Source organism: Odontomachus brunneus, unplaced genomic scaffold (genome assembly GCF_010583005.1).
Source record: "Odontomachus brunneus isolate Ranch 3 - 2012 unplaced genomic scaffold, Obru_v1 Obru_scaffold_111, whole genome shotgun sequence".
NCBI lineage: Eukaryota > Metazoa > Arthropoda > Insecta > Hymenoptera > Formicidae > Odontomachus > Odontomachus brunneus.
In genome coordinates, this window is record NW_022639561.1 from 533260 (window position 1) to 556386 (window position 23127).

Sequence of the window (23127 nt, forward strand, 5' to 3'; positions counted from 1 at the left end):
GGACCCAACGGTTTCGACTAAACGTAACAATAGAAATAAAAGCCATCTACCAGGGGTGCGTTCCAAAACCTACAGTAAAACTATAATTACATCTCTATACGTTTTGGATCGCAGCCCTGAAAGGTAAAATCCCCGCTCCGGGTGAGTATACCTGCTGCGTGCTATTAGAGCCTCGACGCTGCTCAAGAGATTTGTTGCGCTCGGAGGCCATTACTTCCGAACGGCTGCGAATTTCGATTTAAAACGTTGGGAACATATTCTTACAATGTTAAATAAACATTTTATGCAAAAAAAAAAAAATTCGATTTTTTGAAAGTTCTAATTGGATTTCCCCCCTTAAATCTTATTGCATACTTTGTCTATGCAAAAGAAACAGAGAACAGAGGGGCTGTTCAGAACATATTGCCTTCTTTTTTCTGACTGTATGCGGAGTCTATGTATATTATGTCTATGATCTCTTTCTACATATTGGCTATACTTTTCTGGCCGTATGCGGGGTCCATGTATACTAATTCAAATGATATTGATGAATGTATACATTCAAATGATGAAATAATTTAATCACGTATATGTAAATTCTTCGGAGAGAATTTGTTTAGTCTCTATCATGCTTGTCAAAAGACAATTGCGCATTCCATCTTCGCAGGAATAGACAGAAAAATTCTCCTATGTTTTGTCTCTCTCTTTCTCCCCTCCTTCTTCTCCCTCTTTCCATTCCTCTTCTCTCTTTTTTCCCGTTTTGCCAAGAACATGTATGCTGAGTTTATCTTAAATGACGTCTACGGAGAGCACATGATTATTCGAAGCGGATTTGCAGAGTTTACCGTGCGATCATTATCGATATATTGATCAAAATTGCATATAAATAAGCCCGTGCTATCGCTTCATGTCCGATGATTAAAATATCGACCTTAAAGTAGGAAACGAAAAAGTTAATGGGACATGAGGGGGTTTCCATACAGCAATATCATGTTCGAGCTTATGATATTATACGGAAGGCACGTGCAAGCTCGCGAGACGCGCTAGCATGTAAATAACGTGATAACTTGTTCAAGACGACGTCGTCGAGACGGCCATTATTCGCTGCTAGGTTGGTCCGGATCTCATCAAGTTGCTCCTGCAACTTCGCCCTGCTCGTGACGACCTCTTTTTCATCTTGTTCCTCCACTTCTTCTTCTGTCTCTGCTTGATTCTCTTTATCGTTGTCATTATCTTTTGCCGTATCTTCGAGGTCATCTCGTTGTCCACCACCTGATCTTGCAGCTCTGATATCGTCGATCTTATAATCACAATTGCTAATTTTATTGCCGACATTTACAAGTGGACCGCACGTGTGAATCGTTCAAAAACATTGATTCATAAATATATATATTCCTACCAATTTTTGAATAGTGTCGGAGATTAACGTTTTCACGTGAATGTAATGTATCCCGTAATGATCTGTGAGGTATCGAGCGACCCGCGTTTTTCCGGACGCCGGCGGACCAAGAACGATTATTTTCACTGGGTGTAAATTTCGCGCTAATTTATATTCTTTTATAATCTCGTCTAGAGCATCTCGAAATGGCATGCCATATTGCCAGCGTATCTGATCGATAACGTACACTGGATCGATATTCAAATCCATAGTCATATTATCGTATATCTTCTGTGAAACCTCTGGTAACAGTAGAGCCTCTTGCTTCGTTATGCTTTTCACCTTACCGGTACTGAGTCTTCTACTGATTTCCTACTCAACAATATAAGTCGATAATTAAAAATATTTTCTCTGGTTACATTTTTATTTCGGCAGACTTCTTTTTTTGTGTCTCTTTTGAGAATTATCAAAGCATTTGATATTGCACGATATTGATATTACGCAAACTTATATAGTCTTATTTACATGAAAAATGTATTGATAAGTTACGAAGCCGAGTTAGTATCCGGCGATCTTTCAAGAAGCTTGTTAAGACTGATCCTAAATGCTTGATTCTTTTCTCTGCATTACTTTCATAAACCAGTTTATTCAAGTAGGACGAAGGATGTTTCCAAAACTGGTTTGCGCCGGTAAAGCGGAATATAAAGTAGGTTACAAACGTCAACCCCCATTCCGAATAACTAGTCAATATACGTTTTCATGGAAAAACCTAACAGCGACGGAAGCTTTATAGAGATAGTTTCGTTATAGTAAATGTAAATTTTTCTTCGACTTTTTTACTGATCTTGTACTGTTACCTTTACGAAACCTGAGTCTCTCAACAAGAATAAGAAAAATGATACAAGCGAGAAAAAGAAATGAAATATGGCGCGAAGATAGATTTAACGTGATATGTTCTGTCACTTGACACACGTATGTATTTCAAAGTAAGCGATACCTTAACGATCGTATTCTGAGAAATTAATTCACGCTCCACTGCGACGATGTACCTCTTCGCAGGCCAATTTTGCAGCACCGCGGATATGATTCTGAAAATCAAATTACCGATAGCGGATCTGGTAAATTGTACAGTTTGAAGTTCAGTGCGCGCTACTGCACGCAGTTCCAGTATTAATTTTCAACACTGGCATGCATATCGACATTAATACGATATTAAACTTTTACGAGCTGTTTCACGACATGTTTTAAAACAATGCATACGATAAAATAATCAATATTGCTGAACTATTCTCATAATGTATAAGCACATATTATACAGAGTATTAACTCTATAATATGTAATATATCAAGATATTACGTAAATTTTATAATTGTAAATACCAGTAGAGGAATGTTCTTGTCGTGATTCAATGTTGTGACCGAATATAGTTCTTGATATTAAATAGAAAAAAATCAAATCAATAAGAAATTAATATTTTTTACTCTCTGCATCTTTATTTACGTAATAAGCCAATAAAATAAGCCGTCCTGGTTGAATGGAATCTACCTTCAATATTAAAACTAATATTAAAGTTTAATCTCTTTGATGTTAATTTAAAATATCTACGCGATTCCTCCCAAGGCAGGTTCTTTTAATAAGTTTATCTACATTTCTTTTCTTTTTATTGCCATATATATTTTTCTTAGAAAAATATTGAAAAAATAGAATATAAAATATATCTAATTTGTACTTGTCAGGAATTAAAAATAAATACAATAGTTTAAGTAAATAAAAAGGAATTTTATATTTTATTTCGAAATTTTACGAATTTTTCGGAATTTTTGCATACTACTTAAGGAGTTAACTACTTAAGGAGATAATTGATATTAATAAGAGGAAGTCTCAATACAATGGAAAAAAGCCAGAAATTTTTTTATAAAGCGTTTTGTATTACATTGGTATCTTTTCGCTCTTTTTTAAATATCGAGTATTAATTATACAACACTGATATCGCTTATTTCGGATACGAATAAGGGAAAACATTAAAGGAAGAACACAATACGTTCTTGTATTGGTGTTCTTTTTTTTATTATTACTTACGCGATCAAGTCGCGGACATGTAAGAGTGGTACTTTGTTATATCCTTTGCCAAATATCGGTAAGAATGGCATATTTTGCCATGCCATTTTGAAGAGATAGTGAAGCGGGCCTTCTTCTTCGCCGTACGTAACACCACAACAAATGACCAAGGTTCTCAGATTGCTCTTCAAATTAACACGCTTTTTCACAGTTATGACTTCTCTCTCGCATCGTATGTACTCCTTATAATTCGGATGTGGTTTCCGTTTTCTGTAGTCGGCCTCGGTGAACGGTAAATTCGGATCAGCAAGATCTAATGGTTTCGTAAGAGCCCACGTCATTATCGTAGAAATCAGTATAAAGTATCGCGTTGGCTCTTGCTGTTTGAAAACTTTCGGCGACTTTTCCTGCGCACATTCCAACGCGTGGACCATTTCTGAAAATCAAAGATGTTGTTCTTTCGATAAAAGCATTACGATGTGACATAACTTTTAAAATTGAATTTCGCTGTTTAATAATATGCGTAATTTCATGAAATTATTTTCTTTTAAATAAATTATGAGACGACGCTAAATATACTATATGGTCTATTCTTTCCATCAAGATTGAGAAGTAATATAAAAAGATCTGTGCATGCAAATTGACATAAAATTTGTTAATTGCGCTATTCAGTTTAAGTGTACATTATTTCTTTTATGATTACATAATTATACAAGATAGATAATCTATTTATTTCATGCTCTACATATTTTTTTTTATTTCGATAAGGTTCTCTCTGTTCTTTCTGTTTTTTTTAAATATATAACAGATGTCAGAGATTATGAAATTAAACCGTTCTTGACTGATTAACTAAAAAATGCAAATTCTACTTTTGATCTCGTGTTTGCCCAGTGACACAATTTACAAGAAATACAATTTCAAATTGAACGTTACAAATGCGATTCAATGTTAACCGTCAATATTGATACAAAATTTAGAAACTTTCTTATAAGAAATGAACAACTACTTAAGAATGTTTCATTTCTTTTTACTTACGATCCTGAGATTAATAGCGGATTAAAGTATTTTAATAAACCTTTCAGAATCCAGCATGCCTCCTCGATTTGATTTGGCTCTTGAGTAATGTCGTAAATAATGACACCGCAGGTAATCACCTCGGATAAAAGGAGATTTTTGTCGTCTGAATTTCTCATAATCACTGTCAGGTTGTCTGGGCACAAATACTATGGAACGGTAATGGAAATCAAATGGCGTTACACGCAAGCAAACCTAATGACGTCGATTTTTCAGTCACATATATTCTTTTATTTTTTGCAGCCACCTTTGTCTCATTTTATTACTGATGTCTCTCCATATGGCATAGTATAAAATAGGATAAGCTAAAGGCACGATTCATCATAATCCAGGTACTAAGATTTGAATTTACTATTTTGTGCCATATATTCAGAGAAAAAACAGAACAGTTTTTCATATATCTGCATTTATTTATTTGGAAGATATAATATATTGAAATCTAATATATTAAAATTGAGGCAAATGTAAAATCTTAATTGTTCAAATCCCTTTCGTCTTCTTAAAATAATAAATTTACTAAGTTATAATAAAAAAAAATCAAGAATTTAAACAATTTTATGAAAATTTTAATACATTATTAGAGGAAGAGATGATATTATGCCTTCACGCTCCTTTATATTAACTTTGTTAATAATCAATATTTTAAATTAAAGACTTAGTAATTTATATTTGTCAAAGCATTTTTAATCAATTTTAGACTCAAAGTTATGCAATGTTTATTACTTAGACGATATTTATAAAAATGTAACGATACTGCGTAATGGGTTGAAGAAAGATAGGGATGATAATGTGGCCCATTAAATTAGATTTTAAAAATTTATTTTGTTTAAACACTTCTAAACTCTTAGAACAATTTTATTCAAAACAAATAGACTTTTAAACTTAACCACAATTATTTTTTCAAAAAAATTTACACTACCTATGTAGAATATATGAAGTATAGATTAGTAGAGAATAACTACTTCAATATAAAAACCTCGAAAAAGAGGCATATCATTAACAATATCATCAACACGCTTAGGGAAGCGTGTTGATTTTACACGTACTTTTATTGTATTCGATAAGCGAATTGTAGTTCTACTACTAATCTATACTTCACATTACAGGTAGTGTAAATTTTTTTGAAAAAATAATTGTGGTTAAGTTTAAAAGTCTATTTGTTTTGAATATTAGCAAAATGCCATGCTATTAATGTTTCTTAACTTGAAATGTGTATAGCCGAATAAAATGTTAAATAAGGAACAAAATATCGAAGTGTCCATATATATGTATAATAATACGTTTTAATTTAAGAAGAATAAGGAAGTATGTACAATTAATTTCAGATGTTGTCTACTGATATATTAGCGCCAGTACATAATGGTAGCTTACTCAATTAATAATTACGCAAGTCAATCGTAGAATCCGTCACTTACGAAGATACTGAAATCAATAGCGAACTCGAACAATGTTGATAACGTATAGATGATTGTCACTAACACAATCACACTATCCTTTTCGTATTTTTTGTATATACAGAACTTACATAAATGTGTGTTGCTTTGTTGTACTATATTCATCGAAAAACCTAACCATGCATGTATAGAAATCTTTCTGCAAACTTCTCGAATATTCTTAAGCTTCTGAATACAAAAGTACAGCAATTTAAAAAAATTTTTTTGTTTGGAGCATACTTTCGTTACGCACAAATTGCGAAATTTTTGGATTAGGTAAATATTATGCTGACAGCTTGAGATTTTACATTAAAACATTGTTTTCGTTTTCATCATATATTGAGAGCAATACTACATATATAATACCAAATGTCTGAAATATATCCCAGAGACGTTCCAGAAACAATATGATATCTCTGGGATGTATTTCGGACATTTATGCTGTATGGGTTACTATTTATTTTTATTTATTTTTGCACGTACTTTTATTGTACAGAGTGTGTCAGTTAAATCCGGACAAAATAAACAATGTATTTAACAAAAATTTAATGTATTTAACAATGTATTTAACAAAAGTCAAACGTACAAAATTACATAAAAACCTTTTTTCGTGTCATTTGTGGAACCGTTATAAGCAAAAATTACTCAATGTAATCACTGTCTGTTGCAATTACTATGTCGATCCTGGGCCTGAAGCGATTGCACGCTCTCTGCAACGCCGGCTTGTCCATATTGAAAAATGTTGCTTCAATAAGCCTGGAGAGATGCCATATTAAGATGTCTCGACTTGTTAGTGACCCTTTCAATCACGCTCCACATTTAATAGTGCAACGGATTTAAATCTGGACTATTCGGAGGCCAAAACTCTGCTCCAAAACATGTCGACGTTGTCCGACAGCCAGTTTTAGACTAAATGACTCGTGTGAGCTAGTGCACCGTCCTGTTGGAAGATGTAGGTCCTTTTCGGGTATACGGTGCATGGTAGCCTCGTTCAAAACCCAAAATTGTCGCCAATTTTCTGAGACTGCCTTGGGTCTTCTGCGATCAGCTCTTATCAGCTTATAGACAACTTCCTTGCCAACCTCTCTCTTGAATGGCTCTTTCTCGACCGGTTTGCGAAATCTTTTTCGGACTTCTCCGAAGCCTTATACTTAGCGGAAACTTCGTAAACTGTCGATCTCGGATATTTAAAGAACTCAATTATTTTGACCGGCGTACGTCTAGCGCGAAGACTTTCAATAATTGCCGTTCTTCGGTTATATTCCATGCTCGATCTTGACTGCTTAGCCATTTTGAGATTATGTTCGTTCAGAATATTGTTTTAGCTTATTTGGACACAAATACCAACTTAGCGTTGAAGTAAAATATGGCGAAAAATTTAAGTTGAAATTTGTATTTAGCTGACGCATCCTGTATAAAAGCATTTGTAATTCTGTACAACCAATACAACATAAATTTTGCAGAAAAATGTCAGTATACTGTCGGTAAAGTTTTAGCTTTAGTATCCCCTTAATGAAAATATTAAGAGGAATCCCTATAATTATACAAGCCATAGTACTTCCTCCTCTACTCATAAGCAACTGAGATATTGGATATTAATTGATAAAAATATTCTTTTACTAAAACATAATTGGCAAAGCAATAATCAAAATTAATGGTTATGTATGTAATCACATGCACAGGAATATCTTAATCGATTGATTAAATTAATTATTATTCGATGCATAATCAATCACATTAATGTTTGATTAATAATTAATTTCATTAATCCATGAAATTATTCGTGATTTTATATAAAATAAACGATATTATAATGTAGTCATATATAATAATTGATTAATTTTGATTATTGACTTATCGGTTATAAAAGAAAATTTTACTTCTCTCAGATAATATTATAATATAATTTTAAGTTCACAAATAATGTTATTGTAATGTTATTGTATTGTTATAATATAATTGTTTATTATCCAAGAAATATTATAATATAATGTAATATAACGCATAATTTTTTATGGAAATGTATTCTCTTTAGAAAATATTATATAAAATATCGCGATAAAATATTATACAAAATTTAATACATGCGAATATATATTATATTTAAGTTGTTATTAACTAATAAAGATAGATGTAAAAAGTTTTGTAAGTTTTACTGAGTATAATATATAAAACGAAATAATAAGATAAAATTTTGATAAACCGAAATAATAAAAAGCTCCTCGAATAGATTAACTAACAGTGAGATTTGAAACGGCACATAAGGAGCAAGCACGGATGTCTTAGTGCTATTAAATACTAATATTACTTTTTAATATTAATATGATTGTGGGAGGATTGTGGGAAATTGTCCAGTATGTTAAACGCACGTATCGAAATTTTTTCTTTGATTATCGTACGCGGAGAATTAACCTTCCATACTTAGACCGATTCTTGAGTCCCAATTTTTATATATATATTTTAAAAATATATATATAAAAATATAATATATATATATATATATACATATATATATAAATTGGGACTCAAGGATCGGTCTAAGTATGGAAGGTTGATTCTCCGCGTACGATAATCGAAGAAAAAATTTTGATACGTGCGTTTAACATACTGAACAGTTTTATCCTCCCACGATCATATTAATATTAAAAAGTAATATTAGTATTTAATAGCACTAAGACATCCGTGCTTGCTTCTTATGTGCCGTTTCAAATCTCACTGTTATAAAATTTTGACTTTGGAGTTATAACAACCTCTCCAAAATAAGATTTAATGCGAAATATACGAAGATACGTGATGTGAAAATAATGATAATACATATCAATTATGTTTACATGTAAACACATTGTTGATGTCAGGTGAATTTGACGATTATAAGATGTAGTAAAGGTATATGTTGAATAAAAATACATGTTGAAATCGAAAGAAGACATCCAGTAAAAGCAAACTCGTTAATCTCCAAATAATCAGAAATCATCGTTAATTAAACTTAAAATTAAAAAAAAGTAAAAAAAAAGAGAAAAAATGTGAGTACATTACCTCGCGGTCCAGAACTGTACCAATCACTTCGTATTTTCGTGAAACTACAGTACTCTTGTCTGGCCACTTTCTTTTCCCTATTTCTTCTTCCTCCACGTGTTCGTCGTCCTCGTTCTCGAATTCTTCGCCTTCTTCATTTGGCAAGACATCTACGCGCGTATTTCGCGTAGCGACGTACACGGTATCCGATAATACCTGTGAATGTTTTAGTTCTTGAGGTGATAAAATTTTAACACAAGATATCAGCACAAATTTGTCACTTAACTTTACTTTACTTAATAATTACACTTAATTTTTATACTTCGTTGTAAAAGTATAGCTGAGAAGCGCACGCTTGTTTACATTATTATTGAGAAATGCAATATATTTTTTCTACTACAATAAATTTGATTATATCTTGTTACGGAGCATAACCAAAGGGATAAACGTGAGTCATAAAACCAATAATCTGTTTTCGTAGATAGTTCGGATAGTGGAAAAGGAAGGACATGCTACCACTACGTATTTGAGTAAATGAACATCCCATGATAAGATAAGATCGATTTAAAGTGCACTTTATTTAGTATATCTTCATGTATACAAGGTGTCCCAGATTCTTCTTTGCATATCTTGTAAGAATGTAAAATGAGTTGAGGTGAACATAAAAATCTTATATAGTTTTACGATATTCGCAATAATAACTGAGAAATTAATTGTAAAAGTTAAGGAAAAACGCACGCTGAATGGTTGAGGGAGGAGCACTCAAGGTCTAATAATACACTGTAAAAAATTTGTGTAAAATTTCATGTAATTATGAGGCCAAGTATTATATTTGTAAATTTACACAAGGTATCAAAATGTGTCTTTCATCTATATAAATATATTTTTATACGATAATTACGTGTGTAAATTTACATATAAAATAGTTGGTCTCAAAATTACCCACTATAATTGTTCGGGATTCGGAGCAGATGAGTTTCAAGGATAATATTCAGTCAACTCAATAACATTCCAAGAGAAATAAGTGACACGTCTGTTCCGAAACTCGAGCATATTTATTCGCGAATAATTGCTCGTAAGGACACGTAAACACGCGGGTCCGCGGCGCTTGCCGGATAATCAGCTCGCCACGTCTAAACAATCGTTGACGTTGACATAACAACCGCGAACTAAACAATAATTCCACGAATCGTCAGCCGGCACGCGCCGCGGATCTCCGCATCTCAACGCTTTATTTCCTTTTAAGGAAATCAACGCGCGACAGAGCACAACCGATAGGGGTATTAGATACCGCTCACAACGGCTACTTCTCTTCTTCTTGTAGATTTTCGCTCGACGTTTCCGCCGTATGCATCTAGAACCATCGTGGTCCCCGAATCCTCACTCTCGCTTATCGGTATAAGCATTCGCTCGGGTGACTCTCAGCGGTATCGATAAATTCAAGTCGCGATCGTCGCGTCGGAAGCCGCTATCCGCTATTCGTACAACTATCACCCTATTGAAGTGTGCTCTTTCGCGCGCCCGGGAACGGACAGTCCAGTGAGATCCACGTCCCGGATTCAGCAAAGGCACGTCCGCATTCGCCGCCCAAATCTGTGGAAGCCGTCGGCTATTAAGTTTTAACACTTTAAGAATATTAGAACTGGTTACGCCAAGGTTCGATAACTCCGCGGGTCACAAACGGAGATCACCGCGTTTGAAGATTTCCGGCGTCCGCGGCAAGAGATCACGAGCTGTAAAAGGCGACAAGACCATACGATCCTGCGCAACCGAATAAAGTTGTTTTCATTAACTATCTCGAGACTGAGTTAATTTGTCCTCACACCACTGGATCGCCCGCTTCTCACGCCACCGGACCTCGTGCGAGGTCGTATCAGAGATTCCGCTACATCACGCGGACTTTCTGATACAATAATCGATATAATTTTACATAAATTTTTTACAGTGTATAGCGCACGGATGTCGGCGCGCGGTGATTGGAAAAACAACGCACCATTGCCTATACTTATATCTCTGCGCTCTTACATCTCGCCTTGGCGGTGTGCGGCGAGACATAGGATCATAGTGATATATAGAGACCCTCAAACAGAGACTGGCCATTGGAGGTCTCCACGTGATTGGTGCACGGGATGGTGGTCGGAAAATTGCGACATCAATATAAAGCGGGAAGCACATACTCTTGCATAAAGGCATAATGCATAACGAATAAGATAATTAACAAATCAGAATCCTCATTTCTATTGCCATGATAAAAATAAAGGACTCTGATTGGTCAATTTTCTTATACGTTATGCATTATGCCTTTATGCAAGAGTGTGTGCTCCCCGCTTAAGTTATAGTGAGAAAACTATACTCGTCTCACACTACTAATTGCACTACTAAGTATAGCAGTGCAGCGAAAAAGTACAGACAAACACACATCCTTACAAGTTCACGTATTTACGGCTGCCATTATTTCGGGTCATATTCTCTAGCATGGCCAGTCTCTGTTATACACTCTCCTCCGGGCATTTTGTAGGGACGTAGAATGGGTTAATGTGAACATAAAAGTCCTATAGTCCCGTTTTGCGATATTCGCAATAATTATCGAGATATTAATTGTAGAAAATTTGTGAATCATCATGCAGGATATAGTAAATAAGTTATAATAGCGACGACTGCCGTCGTATACTTATACTTTAAATTGAATAAAAAAGTCCTCTACCATTTTGCAAATAATCACATAGATTTTTAATTATTAATTAAAGAAGATGAGTGCATTATCACGCAAAATCGTGCAATAATTTTATGTTTACCTCAACCTGTTCTATGTCCCGACAAAATGTCTGGAGGAGAGTGTGAGACACCCTATGTAAGACGCGCGCTGACATCTGCCTGCTATATTACTGAGTCGCGAGCGCTCCTCCCTCAACTATTCAATATGCGTTTTTCCTTAATCTTTTACAATTAATTTCTCGGTTATTATTGTGAATATCGCAAAACGGCATGGGACTTTTATGTTCATTTTAACTCGTTTTACATTCCCACAAAATATGCGGAGGAGAGTCTGGGATACCCTATATGTGTTAACGCAAAAAGTTTATGTTCTTTACACATTCACTTACGCTTTTTACTTATATTTTTCTCTCATTGGACGAAGTGGTCTATACGTAATTCTAATTTAATTGCCGAAACTTCGCCACACAAATATGTGCTTTAATATATAAGATATTAATATATAAGATAAGCTGTAATAGCTATAGTATTAATATAAAATAAGCTATAATGATACAAATTAACAAATCTTCGTTGCGGTATACAGCTACGAAAAGTTTCTTCGGAAAATCGTAAGAGCAATAACAACCGTAGAGTTAATTCTCATAGAAATTTCTCGTTTTTCTAAAAAGTATGTAAAATACAAGTTATGTAAATAAACCTTGCTAGTGCATATGTGAGTAGATCACTAATGTAAAAAAGCATTATCTTATAAAAATCATTTGCGGATGTCTAGAGTGAAATTAAATTTTTAATTATGAGAGAATAATAATGTTTGACAGTAGTAAACGCGTATGATTACACTTGGCCTAGCATATGCGACGAATAAATTTTCTATGTAAAACAAATCTTTTATCCCAATTATTTCATGTTCGATTCCTGGCTGAGGCAGTATTTTTCATAACTTTTAATATAAATAAAAAAATGCACAGTCGAATGGGATAGAGATTGTGCATTAATAAAACTAATAATAATTAGAAAAGTCGAGTTTATACATATAGAATAAAGATTAATTTATCTTATATGTTAAGTCGAGAATAATTGGTCATATACGTTTGTTACTATCAAATGTTACTATTTTGTCATAATTTTAAATTTAATTTTGCACTAGACATCTATGAATGGCTTTTATAAAGCCATATTTTTTTCACATTAATAATATAAATTTCATGTTGTAGCAACTAGTCTACCTTTGTTAGTTTAAGTGATTGTTCTATTTTAATTGACAAAAGTAAAAAGAAGAGGATTTCTATAATTATATTTTCCTATTTTTATTACTGTACGCCAGCATGAACAAATGATATACAAAACAAATTTTATATATTCGTTTATATACATGTCCTTATGATTGAATTATAACTTTCAGCACTAGGGATTTACTTTTTATTGTATCGTTGAAGATAATTTTACTACGGTGTACACGTGTTTTGAAGCATTCTTTTTTTAAGTATTTGATTCAAAGTAAAACCTTATGGTATGCTTTAATTGTATTATTGAATCCCTTTTCAACATTACAGAATCGTTCCGATTCTTTAGTCACTATACCCTTTATCTCTTTTTTAGATAAATTTAATCTGTAGCTTTTTTTTCTAATAATCACGTTTTTTGCCTTAAATAATACGTAAGATATAAATCACAGAAATAGAATAAGCGAAATAATATAATACTATAATTATATAACTTTCCTTCAAAATGTTTATTAATGTGTTTGTAAATCCTTAGATAATTTTATATAGTTTTAAAATGTGTCAAATTTGTTTTAAGAATGGTACTCACGTCAGCTAATAATTTTCCGTGATAGCTGTCAATGTGATTGATAAAAACACGCCAGGGCTTAAAATATGATTTTGCATTTTTAATAAACAAATTGCGATCTTTTAGTCTTTTTCCAACCGCTTCATGGCCGGATAGATCGTTTAAAATAGCCGTGGTTATTGGCTCCGTTATTGATATATTTTGTTCAATATCCATTTTGTATATAAGGGACAGTTACTTCATAAGCATACGATATTTTGTTTTACAAAAGTACGAGATGAATTTTGACATTTCCAACTTCTCGGTACAACTTCAATACGATTGAAAATGTGTTAAATATATGCGCACATAAAGATAGTTTACACATTAAATGTTACACATTAATGCCCGTTTTCACCAATAGTGACCAATAGTGATTGTAAATTTTTCGTAGCTGTACACCGCAACAAAGATAATTTGTATCATTATGGTTTATTTTATATTAATATTGTAACTATTATAGCTTGTCTTATATATTAAAACACATATTTGTGTGGCGAAGATTCGGCAATTAAATTAGAATTACGTATAGACCGCTTTGTCCAATGAGAGAAAAATAAAGAGTGTAAGTGAATGTATGAAGAACATAAACTTTTCGCGTAGATATTAAACTATGTTTATCTGAATGTCGTTTAAAATGAATGTTAGTTTAAGCTCGGTTTAGATATCGCTTTCCACCAACTTTTTTAGGGCCGGTTTTGCAATAGCAGTTTAAATTTTGATTCAAGTTTAAACTTTATCTTAATAATGCGTTTGTTTTGTTCAAACAGAGTTTAAGTTGAAATCTAAGTTTAAACTATCATTAAAAAACCGACCTTTAGAAAGCATCGTTTAAGTACACTTATACTCTGTGCGATAAAACTTTTCTAGTTATCAGCATGGACGTAAGAATATCTGAACAGAGCACAAATGCGACTATCGACGAGGAACTGTGAAGGGGCAAGGGGCTTACGAGGCAAGAGGAGTACATCGTCGCAGCCATGTTGGTACAGGAGCTTTTGTATCTATTTTCACTCTGTCAAAATCATAGATTTCTATGTATAAACTAAACTGCTAATATTTAGTTATGTATTTAGCGAGTGATCGGAAAAATATCGGGCGGCCATCTTTGAAAGGACCGTATCATATAGGAGTAGTAATGACACGCACTATAGCATATTGCTTCCTCCCACTCACACATTGCCACTCAGGTCACGTATGTGAAGTCTTTTCAAAGATAGCGGACGGTATTTTTCCGAATAAAACAATCCGATTTAAACAATCCTTAACTAAACTATACCTATTTAGTATCTATTATATTATATAAAAGTCTGTAATCAAAATAGCGATCGTCGTCATCTTAGTACATCAACTCCATTGCAATACATATATCATTCCCCTCACCCCTTGAGCTTTATCCCCGCGACAATATGCTCCGTCCAGATATTCTTACGTTCATCGTTATCAGTAGAGTAAGAGCCTTCGCACCAGAATATCCGTAACCCAGATAACATTGGCTAGAGAGATATCCGTAGAACTCTAAAGTAGTGTCTTAGTTGATCGGAAAATGTGACCATATTAGCGGAAATATAGAGCAATTAATTGGATAATAAGAGTATGCGCCAACTAAAAATAAACCTTCTTGCATTTTATGTAAAACATAGTTATAAGACTATTAAATTACTTTAAAAGAATATAGGTTTCTGTTTCCTTAGGATAAAAAATGAATTACTATAGTAGTCGACTACTAAGACTTTGCTTTTAAACTATGATAGGAGATTTTTCGTTCATATTTTAAGATGATATTGTTTAGGCAATATAGTTTTCTTTTTGCTCGATATAATAACTAGATATATTTTCTAATAAATGTTGTCATTAGTAGATGATCATTTAGCAATCTTCAAAAATTGGAAAAATGTACAACTACAATAACCTCCAACTGTGGCTATACATTCACGCTATTGTTGGAGACTTTTCGATTGTACTTTAGAATGATATTGTTGGACGAATGTAGTATGCTTTTTCTTGCTAAAATAATTACATAATTTTTATAACTATAGTTGATGATCATTAAGCAATTTTCATAATGTCGCAAATTATACGACTATGTTAACCTTCTATTATCACTTTATTTTTCTGTTAGTGTTGAAGATTTCTCAATTATACTTTAGAATAATACGACCGTACATAATATGACTGTTCCCGAGAGTGTGTGGCGTGTTCCTTAATTACGTGCGTTCAGTGATTCGTTGTTAACGTGACTCGGCCAAACGAAAATAAGCACCACATGATGGAGAGAAAACGAAATCTTCCGCGTAGCTCGCGTAAAAGTTTTGATAAATTATCTATCAGGCAAAAAAGATTGCATCATCGAACAATATTAAATGCGACTATAAATGCGCTTAATGCACCACAAGTTCAATCCAGCGATAACCTCAAAGAAAACAACATAGCATGTGAACATGTTTCATGCCATACTGGAAGTGCTCTTATTATTGATAGGGATAATAATACATCATTAATAAATACTGACAGCAGTAATTATTCCGATACAAGTGATGAGAGTGACAATGATATTATTTTAAACAATATTAATAAGGAGATTTTCATCGATTTTAGAGCAACACTAGCACAAGCATGTATTGAAAACCACATGACTCATATGCAGATAAATTCTATTCTAAAAGTATTGCAAAAACATGAATGTTTCAAAAACCTTCCTAAAGATGCTAGAACATTATTAGGTACACCGAAAGACTGTAACAAAAAAATTAGAGACGTTTTCCCAGGTCAATATCTTCATTTGGGTATTTGTGAAAACATTTTAAAGAAATTATCACTCTGTAATGAAGTGCCCTTGGAAATTTTGATTGACATTAGTACTGATGGAGCAAACGTTTATGAAAGTGTTAATTTTGATATTTGGCCCATTCAATTTCGAATTATTAATATCAAAGACAAAACTCCAATGATTGCGGGAATCTACGCAGGACCTAAAAAACCAACCGATTTTATAGATTTCTTTAAAGAATTCAATTTAGAACTGTTGCAATTACTCGAAAAAGGTATTCCGTTTAACGATAAAATTGTAAGAATAAAATTAAATTGCTTTATTGCTGACACACCTGCTAGGCACACATGCTTAAATATTAAGGGACACGCCGGATTTAATTGTTGCAACAAATGTAAAATACCAGGCGAAAGGCATAAAACAGATAGGACTATTATTTTTAAAGGAACGAATCATCTTCCGCAGATTGATGAAGAATATCGTCAGAAAGAAAAGATGGACGTAAATCATCATCATGGTTACTCGGTTCTGCATTCATTATCATTGGATTTAGTACGTCAAACTCCGCTAGATAGTATGCATTTAGTGTACTTAGGAGTAGTCAAACAAATAATCGTAAAAGCATGACTAGAAGGGTTCTATCGGCCAACGAAATTAAAAGATGTTGTAAAAGATCGTATTTCAAATCGCCTTTCAACATTAATTAATTACTGCCCATGTGAATTTTCTCGAAAACCGAGAAGACTGGATTTTTGCCGACGTTTTAAAGCAACTGAGTTTCGACAATTGTTATTATCTACGGGACCAACTGTTTTGTTAGATTTGTTTGGTGACGATGAACGAATGCAGCATTTTTTAAAATTACATTATGCGATCCGTATTCTTGTATCATCAAATGAAAGAACCCACAATGATATTGAAAAAGCAAAAATGATTTTAGAATCATTTGTAACTGACAGTATTTCTGTTTATGGTAGAAACTTTTTATCGTACAATGTCCATAATCTAATTCATTTAACGGATGATGTTCATAATTTCGGTCCACTGGATCATTTTTCTTGTTTTCCGTTTGAGAATAATATGATGTTTTTTAAAAAAGTGGTTCGTAAACCTTCTATGTCATTACAACAGATTTATAATCGTTACATAGAGACAAAAAATCACGATTTCCAGAGTTCTTCGCAAAATCCCACTTTCACGACTCGTGTATATCGTCAAAAATTACATAAAGGCCCTCATGTGCATCAGCAAGAAAACATAAAGCAGTTTTCATGTATTAAAATAAATGGAGTTACTTACAAATTAGACAAAAGCAATCATTGTTGCATTTTACAAGATGGTACTGTTTGCATTATAGTGAATATATTACAATATGATGATGACAATGAGTATCGTTTAATTGTACAAAAATTTCAAGTTATTAATGCATTTTATAACATCAATAATTTAAACTCACAAGAAGTAGGAATTTTTAAATGTACAGAGTTATCTCGAGATACATATGAAATTTCATTTCGGGATGTTAAATCCAAGGCTTATAAAATGCCTTTTTGGCAAAACGCAGAACTAGACTTTGAAAGAAACATTAATATTATAGTTGAAATTTATAATGATGAATGGTTATTACATTAACTTAACTTTTATATATTTCGTATTGTTTAAATATTAATACAAATAACTAAATTTAATAATTATTTTAATAATGCGTCTATTAAAATGTTAATTAAAATTTTATAATAAAAATTTTATATTACTTTATAAAATTTTATAAAGTAATATTTATTAATAATAATGTATATCGAAAATTAAGTTCGAAAACATTTAAATTAAAAGAAATGCGCGGGAAATTGTATGCACACGGTTAAACAAGTGAACACAGAGGAGTTAGCTTCTTCTTTCCGCTTTCTTCATAACCTAAAGCTTCAACGGCAGCCACAACACTTGTGTTTGTCGCGTTTAGTGTTCAGTGTTTCATTATGGAAATGCGTAATAGTGCCGAAAATATAAACATACATAACATGGATAACCAAGCTGATCGAAATATTGGAACCATATGCTGTATGTATGAGTCCTTCCACGCGTGAAAAATTTCAAGACATTAAAGTTATATTTTGTTTTATTCATCTATTCCTTGCATTTCTTAGTGGATTCTACATCAATAAGCAATAATAACGTATACAATTTGTGTGGTACACTTGAACTCGAGCAAATGAAGGAATCGTCTAATGTGATTTCATCCAAGGAAAAATCTTTTTCAAATTTAATGTCTACATCACTTCCAGAAAATTCGTATTTAATTAATGACAAAACAGTTAATTTGTATCACCAAAGATGCCGAAATGAAGGTACCTATATCTTTTATAAAATTTTTGTAAATTTTTTATATATCATATTATTTAATTCTAATGTTTTGATTGTAGATTTACAAAGCACTTCAAGGTTACAGGATACTACAGATGATATTTCCATTTCACCTGTATTTCAATCAATAATGCAGAAATTAGAGTATGTACCTACCTAGTTGGTAGTCGTAAAAAAATGTTATCTTTTATCTAAAAACAATATAAATGAATATTATATCATAATATTCATTTATATTGTTTAATTAATTAATAAATTTATTTATTTATTTTATTCCATTTCCAAAAATAGACCCTTTTTAATATTTATCTTGTTATGTTATTTATATATTTTAGAAACGTAAGCAAACAAGTGCATTCAATTGGACAACAAGTGCATTTAATTGGACAACAAGTTAATACATTAGTTAGTATCCAAAGCTTGATAAATGATTCTCAGTCCATAATACAAGATTTGAATTTGCCGATATCCACGAGAGAAGAGTACCATGAATTTAATTCTGATAGCAAAAAGTTACAAATCTTAGTATGTATTGTACAAGAAAAATTATTCAATTTTTTAAATATAATATTAATAATCATTGTTATTTACTATTCTTATAGCAAACATATCTGGTCACATTAGGTGGTTTGGATTTGCGAGGGGCGTTAAATGATTTTTTAAAAGTCACCATCACTGATGAGTTTGTGGCAAGAAATATAACATGGAAAGAGGGAAATAATAAATTGCATTTTCGAGAAAGTGCAATAAGCCGGACTTTCTTTGGTAATTATTTTCGATTATAATTTCTTTTCAATAATTAATAATATTGCTTCTGATTATCTTAATAAATAATGTTGGCCATTTTAATTTATTTTATATCTTCATATTAAAATATCGGATATGATATGAGTCTGTAGTTAAATCAATAGTTTTCATGAAAACTTACTTGTTAGTAAATACATTCATATTTTATTCCATTTAAAATTTAACATTTATAATTTAACAAAAAATGTACTGCTTTTTTAATACTGTAATACTTACTGTAATAAGATATCGGTTTGATGTTTATATTTAAAAATACACAATAATACAATAAATTGAAATAAAAATAGTTATAAAGTATATTATGATGAATCACATTAATTGTTTAAAAATAATAAATTCTATTTTTGTCACTTTATAGCAATTTATATAACATTAAGTTTTGTAAAAGAAATTGAAAGAATGTTCGAATTGTTTAAATACAATAGTACTATTAAAGAATTTAATTCTTATTATAACATCAATCATTATTCTTTTAGGTGCTGCTTGTAGACTTGTTAGATTAGGACCGATCTCTTTTAAAGAATATTGTACAGAGATAAAATGTACTATTAAAAATGCAACTCAAAGAGTGTACATGTCAAAGGTTGTAAGACCCAGGAGAAAGCGGAATGTTGAAGAAATTGAAAAAGATGCTCATCTGATGCAAATGTATGAAGCGGCTTAATGATTTTTTTTCTTAAATAACGTTAATTTTTTATTTAAGGAATGATCAAACCTTTCTTTTACTTTGCATACAAAATTCATGTTCATATTGTAATTTTTACAACTGCAAAGTCAAATTACTTTTCTTTAAACACAAAATGTTATTTCATTAAGATTGATCATAATCGTTATGTTATTTTTATTTCAACAAGAGAAATAATTTAATATATATGTTTTAAGTTGTACCATTTTCTAAGTACTATAAAGTATTATAAGTATTATAAGTATTATAAGTGTTGTAAGTATTAAAGTTTTCTTTTTTAAATTCTTTAAAAAAATTTTTTTGATTGCGATTGTATTACTATATTATGCTATTTCTTTTATTATACTATATTGACTTATAATATTGAATTTTATCTACTAAAATTGAATTACGATATTGTTTTGTGACTAAATATATTTGTGACTAAATATATTGTTTTGTAACTAAATGATATTTTATTTTTCTACTCACGAACGAGTGCATTAAAGAAGAGGAGAATTAAAAGTCATGAAATTTTGAGTTTTACTAAATTCTTAATAATTAAACTTGACGAAATTGTTATTTAAGTATAATTATTCAGATTACAGAAAAATGTAATATCTTTGCTTTTCATTACTATCTTTTTCTTTATCTATAGTAGCACAGTAATATATTACATCGGTCTTACAGAAGTACTTTACAATATTGAAATTCGGATTTTTACATTTTTATATAATAACTATAGGTAACTAGAAGTAGATGTGATAATAATATTTAAAATGCTCTATCTTATCTTGATAATAACATGCCATTAATGCTTTTAAATATCAACAATTTAACGGCAGTGTACGTAACTACAACAACAATTTATTAAAATTCGGGTTTTAACGTTTTTATAATTAGAAAAAACTAGTAACGTCCCAAGAGTTGTGATAAAAAAGATTTATAATTTTTTATCAAAATTTGTGGGATTTTTCTAATTTTCTCTAATTATTATAAAAACGTAAAAATCTGAATTTCAATAAATTGTTAGTTATATTGCCGTTAAATCGTTGATATTTAAAAGCATTAATAGCATGTTGTTATCAAGATAAGGTAGAGCATTTTAAATATTATTACCACATCTACTTCTACTAACCTACAGTTATTTTATAATAGTGGACTATTATTGGGAAGCAAAAGCGAACTACATTTGCTCAAGATTAGAAACATATTGTAGGAGATAGAAAAGAAACTTCAGTTATACAATAGTAATGAACTCATGTATGAGACTAAAAGCAGGATACAGATTTTCGATAATAGAGACATATTGTACAAGATTACAAGTCTTATTTTAAAGTATGTGCATAATATCTTACTATCATATTTACCTACTTGTGTGCATTTTCGACGTTAACAAGGACACTTTTAGACTCTCTAAAATAGTATACTTTTAAACTATTATTAGGATGCTTGAATGTTATCTGGGATATATATATATATTCACGCCACATATGGTAAATATTGACTTCTTTTTATTAGTAACTATGTAAAAATTAAGATAAAATAAAATTATGGATTACACAAAAAACACTTGGCGTGCCCGTATCGCAATAAGGTGCATTGAAATTTACAAATTGATAATTGACAAAATAGTATTTAGAAAATATATTTAAATTATTTGTATACCCGGGCAGGCCATTTGTTTGTTGTGTGACACTTAATTTTATTTTATTTAAGGAACGATAGAAATATTTTATAGACCTAAATAAAATTGAATTTAAGCTGAGGTTTTGCTTGAATAAAGAAACGTTCCTAATTATATTAATTTCATCGTCGTCATTCAATATTATAAGTCAATATAGTATAATAAAAGAAATAGCATAATATAGTAATACAATCGCAATCAAAAAAATTTTTTTAAAGAATTTAAAAAAGAAAACTTTAATACTTACAACACTTATAATACTTATAATACTTATAATACTTTATAGTACTTAGAAAATGGTACAACTTAAAACATATATATTAAATTATTTCTCTTGTTGAAATAAAAATAACATAACGATTATGATCAATCTTAATGAAATAACATTTTGTGTTTAAAGAAAAGTAATTTGACTTTGCAGTTGTAAAAATTACAATATGAACATGAATTTTGTATGCAAAGTAAAAGAAAGGTTTGATCATTCCTTAAATAAAAAATTAACGTTATTTAAGAAAAAAAATCATTAAGCCGCTTCATACATTTGCATCAGATGAGCATCTTTTTCAATTTCTTCAACATTCCGCTTTCTCCTGGGTCTTACAACCTTTGACATGTACACTCTTTGAGTTGCATTTTTAATAGTACATTTTATCTCTGTACAATATTCTTTAAAAGAGATCGGTCCTAATCTAACAAGTCTACAAGCAGCACCTAAAAGAATAATGATTGATGTTATAATAAGAATTAAATTCTTTAATAGTACTATTGTATTTAAACAATTCGAACATTCTTTCAATTTCTTTTACAAAACTTAATGTTATATAAATTGCTATAAAGTGACAAAAATAGAATTTATTATTTTTAAACAATTAATGTGATTCATCATAATATACTTTATAACTATTTTTATTTCAATTTATTGTATTATTGTGTATTTTTAAATATAAACATCAAACCGATATCTTATTACAGTAAGTATTACAGTATTAAAAAAGCAGTACATTTTTTGTTAAATTATAAATGTTAAATTTTAAATGGAATAAAATATGAATGTATTTACTAACAAGTAAGTTTTCATGAAAACTATTGATTTAACTACAGACTCATATCATATCCGATATTTCAATATGAAGATATAAAATAAATTAAAATGGCCAACATTATTTATTAAGATAATCAGAAGCAATATTATTAATTATTAAAAAGAAATTATAATCGAAAATAATTACCAAAGAAAGTCCGGCTTATTGCACTTTCTCGAAAATGCAATTTATTATTTCCCTCTTTCCATGTTATATTTCTTGCCACAAACTCATCAGTGATGGTGACTTTTAAAAAATCATTTAACGCCC

General features: G+C 31.0%; 3 protein-coding genes across 9 annotated transcripts in view; 2 read left to right on the top strand and 1 right to left on the bottom strand.

Moving 5' to 3' along the window:
* The window catches only part of LOC116849315 (synaptotagmin-10-like), a 526459-nt gene that overhangs the window by 111297 nt on the left and 392035 nt on the right, over positions 1 to 23127 (top strand). The window contains exon 1 of one of the 4 annotated variants that reach the window (XM_032826346.1): positions 11928 to 14472. The exons of the other annotated variants lie outside the window; for them this stretch is intronic. The gene's annotated coding sequence lies outside the window, so the exon portion shown is untranslated. Of the gene's footprint in view, positions 1 to 11927; positions 14473 to 23127 lie in introns of those variants that run through there. 4 annotated transcript variants of the gene reach the window in all.
* On the bottom strand, positions 2587 to 9953 carry LOC116849318 (adenylate kinase 7-like). 3 transcript variants are annotated; one of them, XM_032826353.1, is made up of 5 exons: positions 9885 to 9953; positions 8960 to 9154; positions 5906 to 7333; positions 4492 to 4639; positions 2587 to 3852 (listed from the first exon to the last, which is right to left on the bottom strand). In XM_032826353.1, exons 3-5 carry the CDS (start codon positions 6047 to 6049, stop codon positions 3434 to 3436), a joined length of 711 nt encoding a protein of 236 aa, XP_032682244.1. In that variant the 5' UTR covers positions 6050 to 7333; positions 8960 to 9154; positions 9885 to 9953; the 3' UTR covers positions 2587 to 3433. The 3 variants fall into 3 exon arrangements, with proteins under 3 accessions (XP_032682244.1, XP_032682246.1, XP_032682245.1); XM_032826355.1 differs by lacking the exon at positions 5906 to 7333; XM_032826354.1 differs by lacking the exons at positions 8960 to 9154; positions 9885 to 9953 and having other exon boundaries at positions 5862 to 7675.
* Positions 15284 to 20257, top strand: LOC116849317. Of its 2 annotated transcripts, XM_032826352.1 has the most exons (6): positions 15288 to 18314; positions 18401 to 18601; positions 18677 to 18761; positions 18953 to 19142; positions 19220 to 19382; positions 19901 to 20257. In XM_032826352.1, exons 1-6 carry the CDS (start codon positions 18233 to 18235, stop codon positions 20086 to 20088), a joined length of 909 nt encoding a protein of 302 aa, XP_032682243.1. In that variant the 5' UTR covers positions 15288 to 18232; the 3' UTR covers positions 20089 to 20257. The 2 variants fall into 2 exon arrangements, 1 of the variants encoding a protein (XP_032682243.1); XR_004379112.1 differs by lacking the exons at positions 19220 to 19382; positions 19901 to 20257 and having other exon boundaries at positions 15284 to 18761; positions 18953 to 19005.

Coding starts and splice junctions, on each gene's coding strand:
- LOC116849317 (XM_032826352.1), top strand. CDS start 18,233: ATGGAAATGCGTAATAGTGCCGAAAATATAAACATACATAACATGGAT. Junction 18,602..18,676: donor CCAAAGATGCCGAAATGAAG/GTACCTATATCT, acceptor TTTTGATTGTAG/ATTTACAAAGCACTTCAAGG. Junction 18,762..18,952: donor TCAATAATGCAGAAATTAGA/GTATGTACCTAC, acceptor TATATATTTTAG/AAACGTAAGCAAACAAGTGC.
- LOC116849318 (XM_032826353.1), bottom strand. CDS start 6,049: ATGAATATAGTACAACAAAGCAACACACATTTATGTAAGTTCTGTATA. Junction 4,640..5,905: donor CTATTGATTTCAGTATCTTC/GTAAGTGACGGA, acceptor ACCGTTCCATAG/TATTTGTGCCCAGACAACCT. Junction 3,853..4,491: donor GGCATGCTGGATTCTGAAAG/GTTTATTAAAAT, acceptor TTTGATTTTCAG/AAATGGTCCACGCGTTGGAA.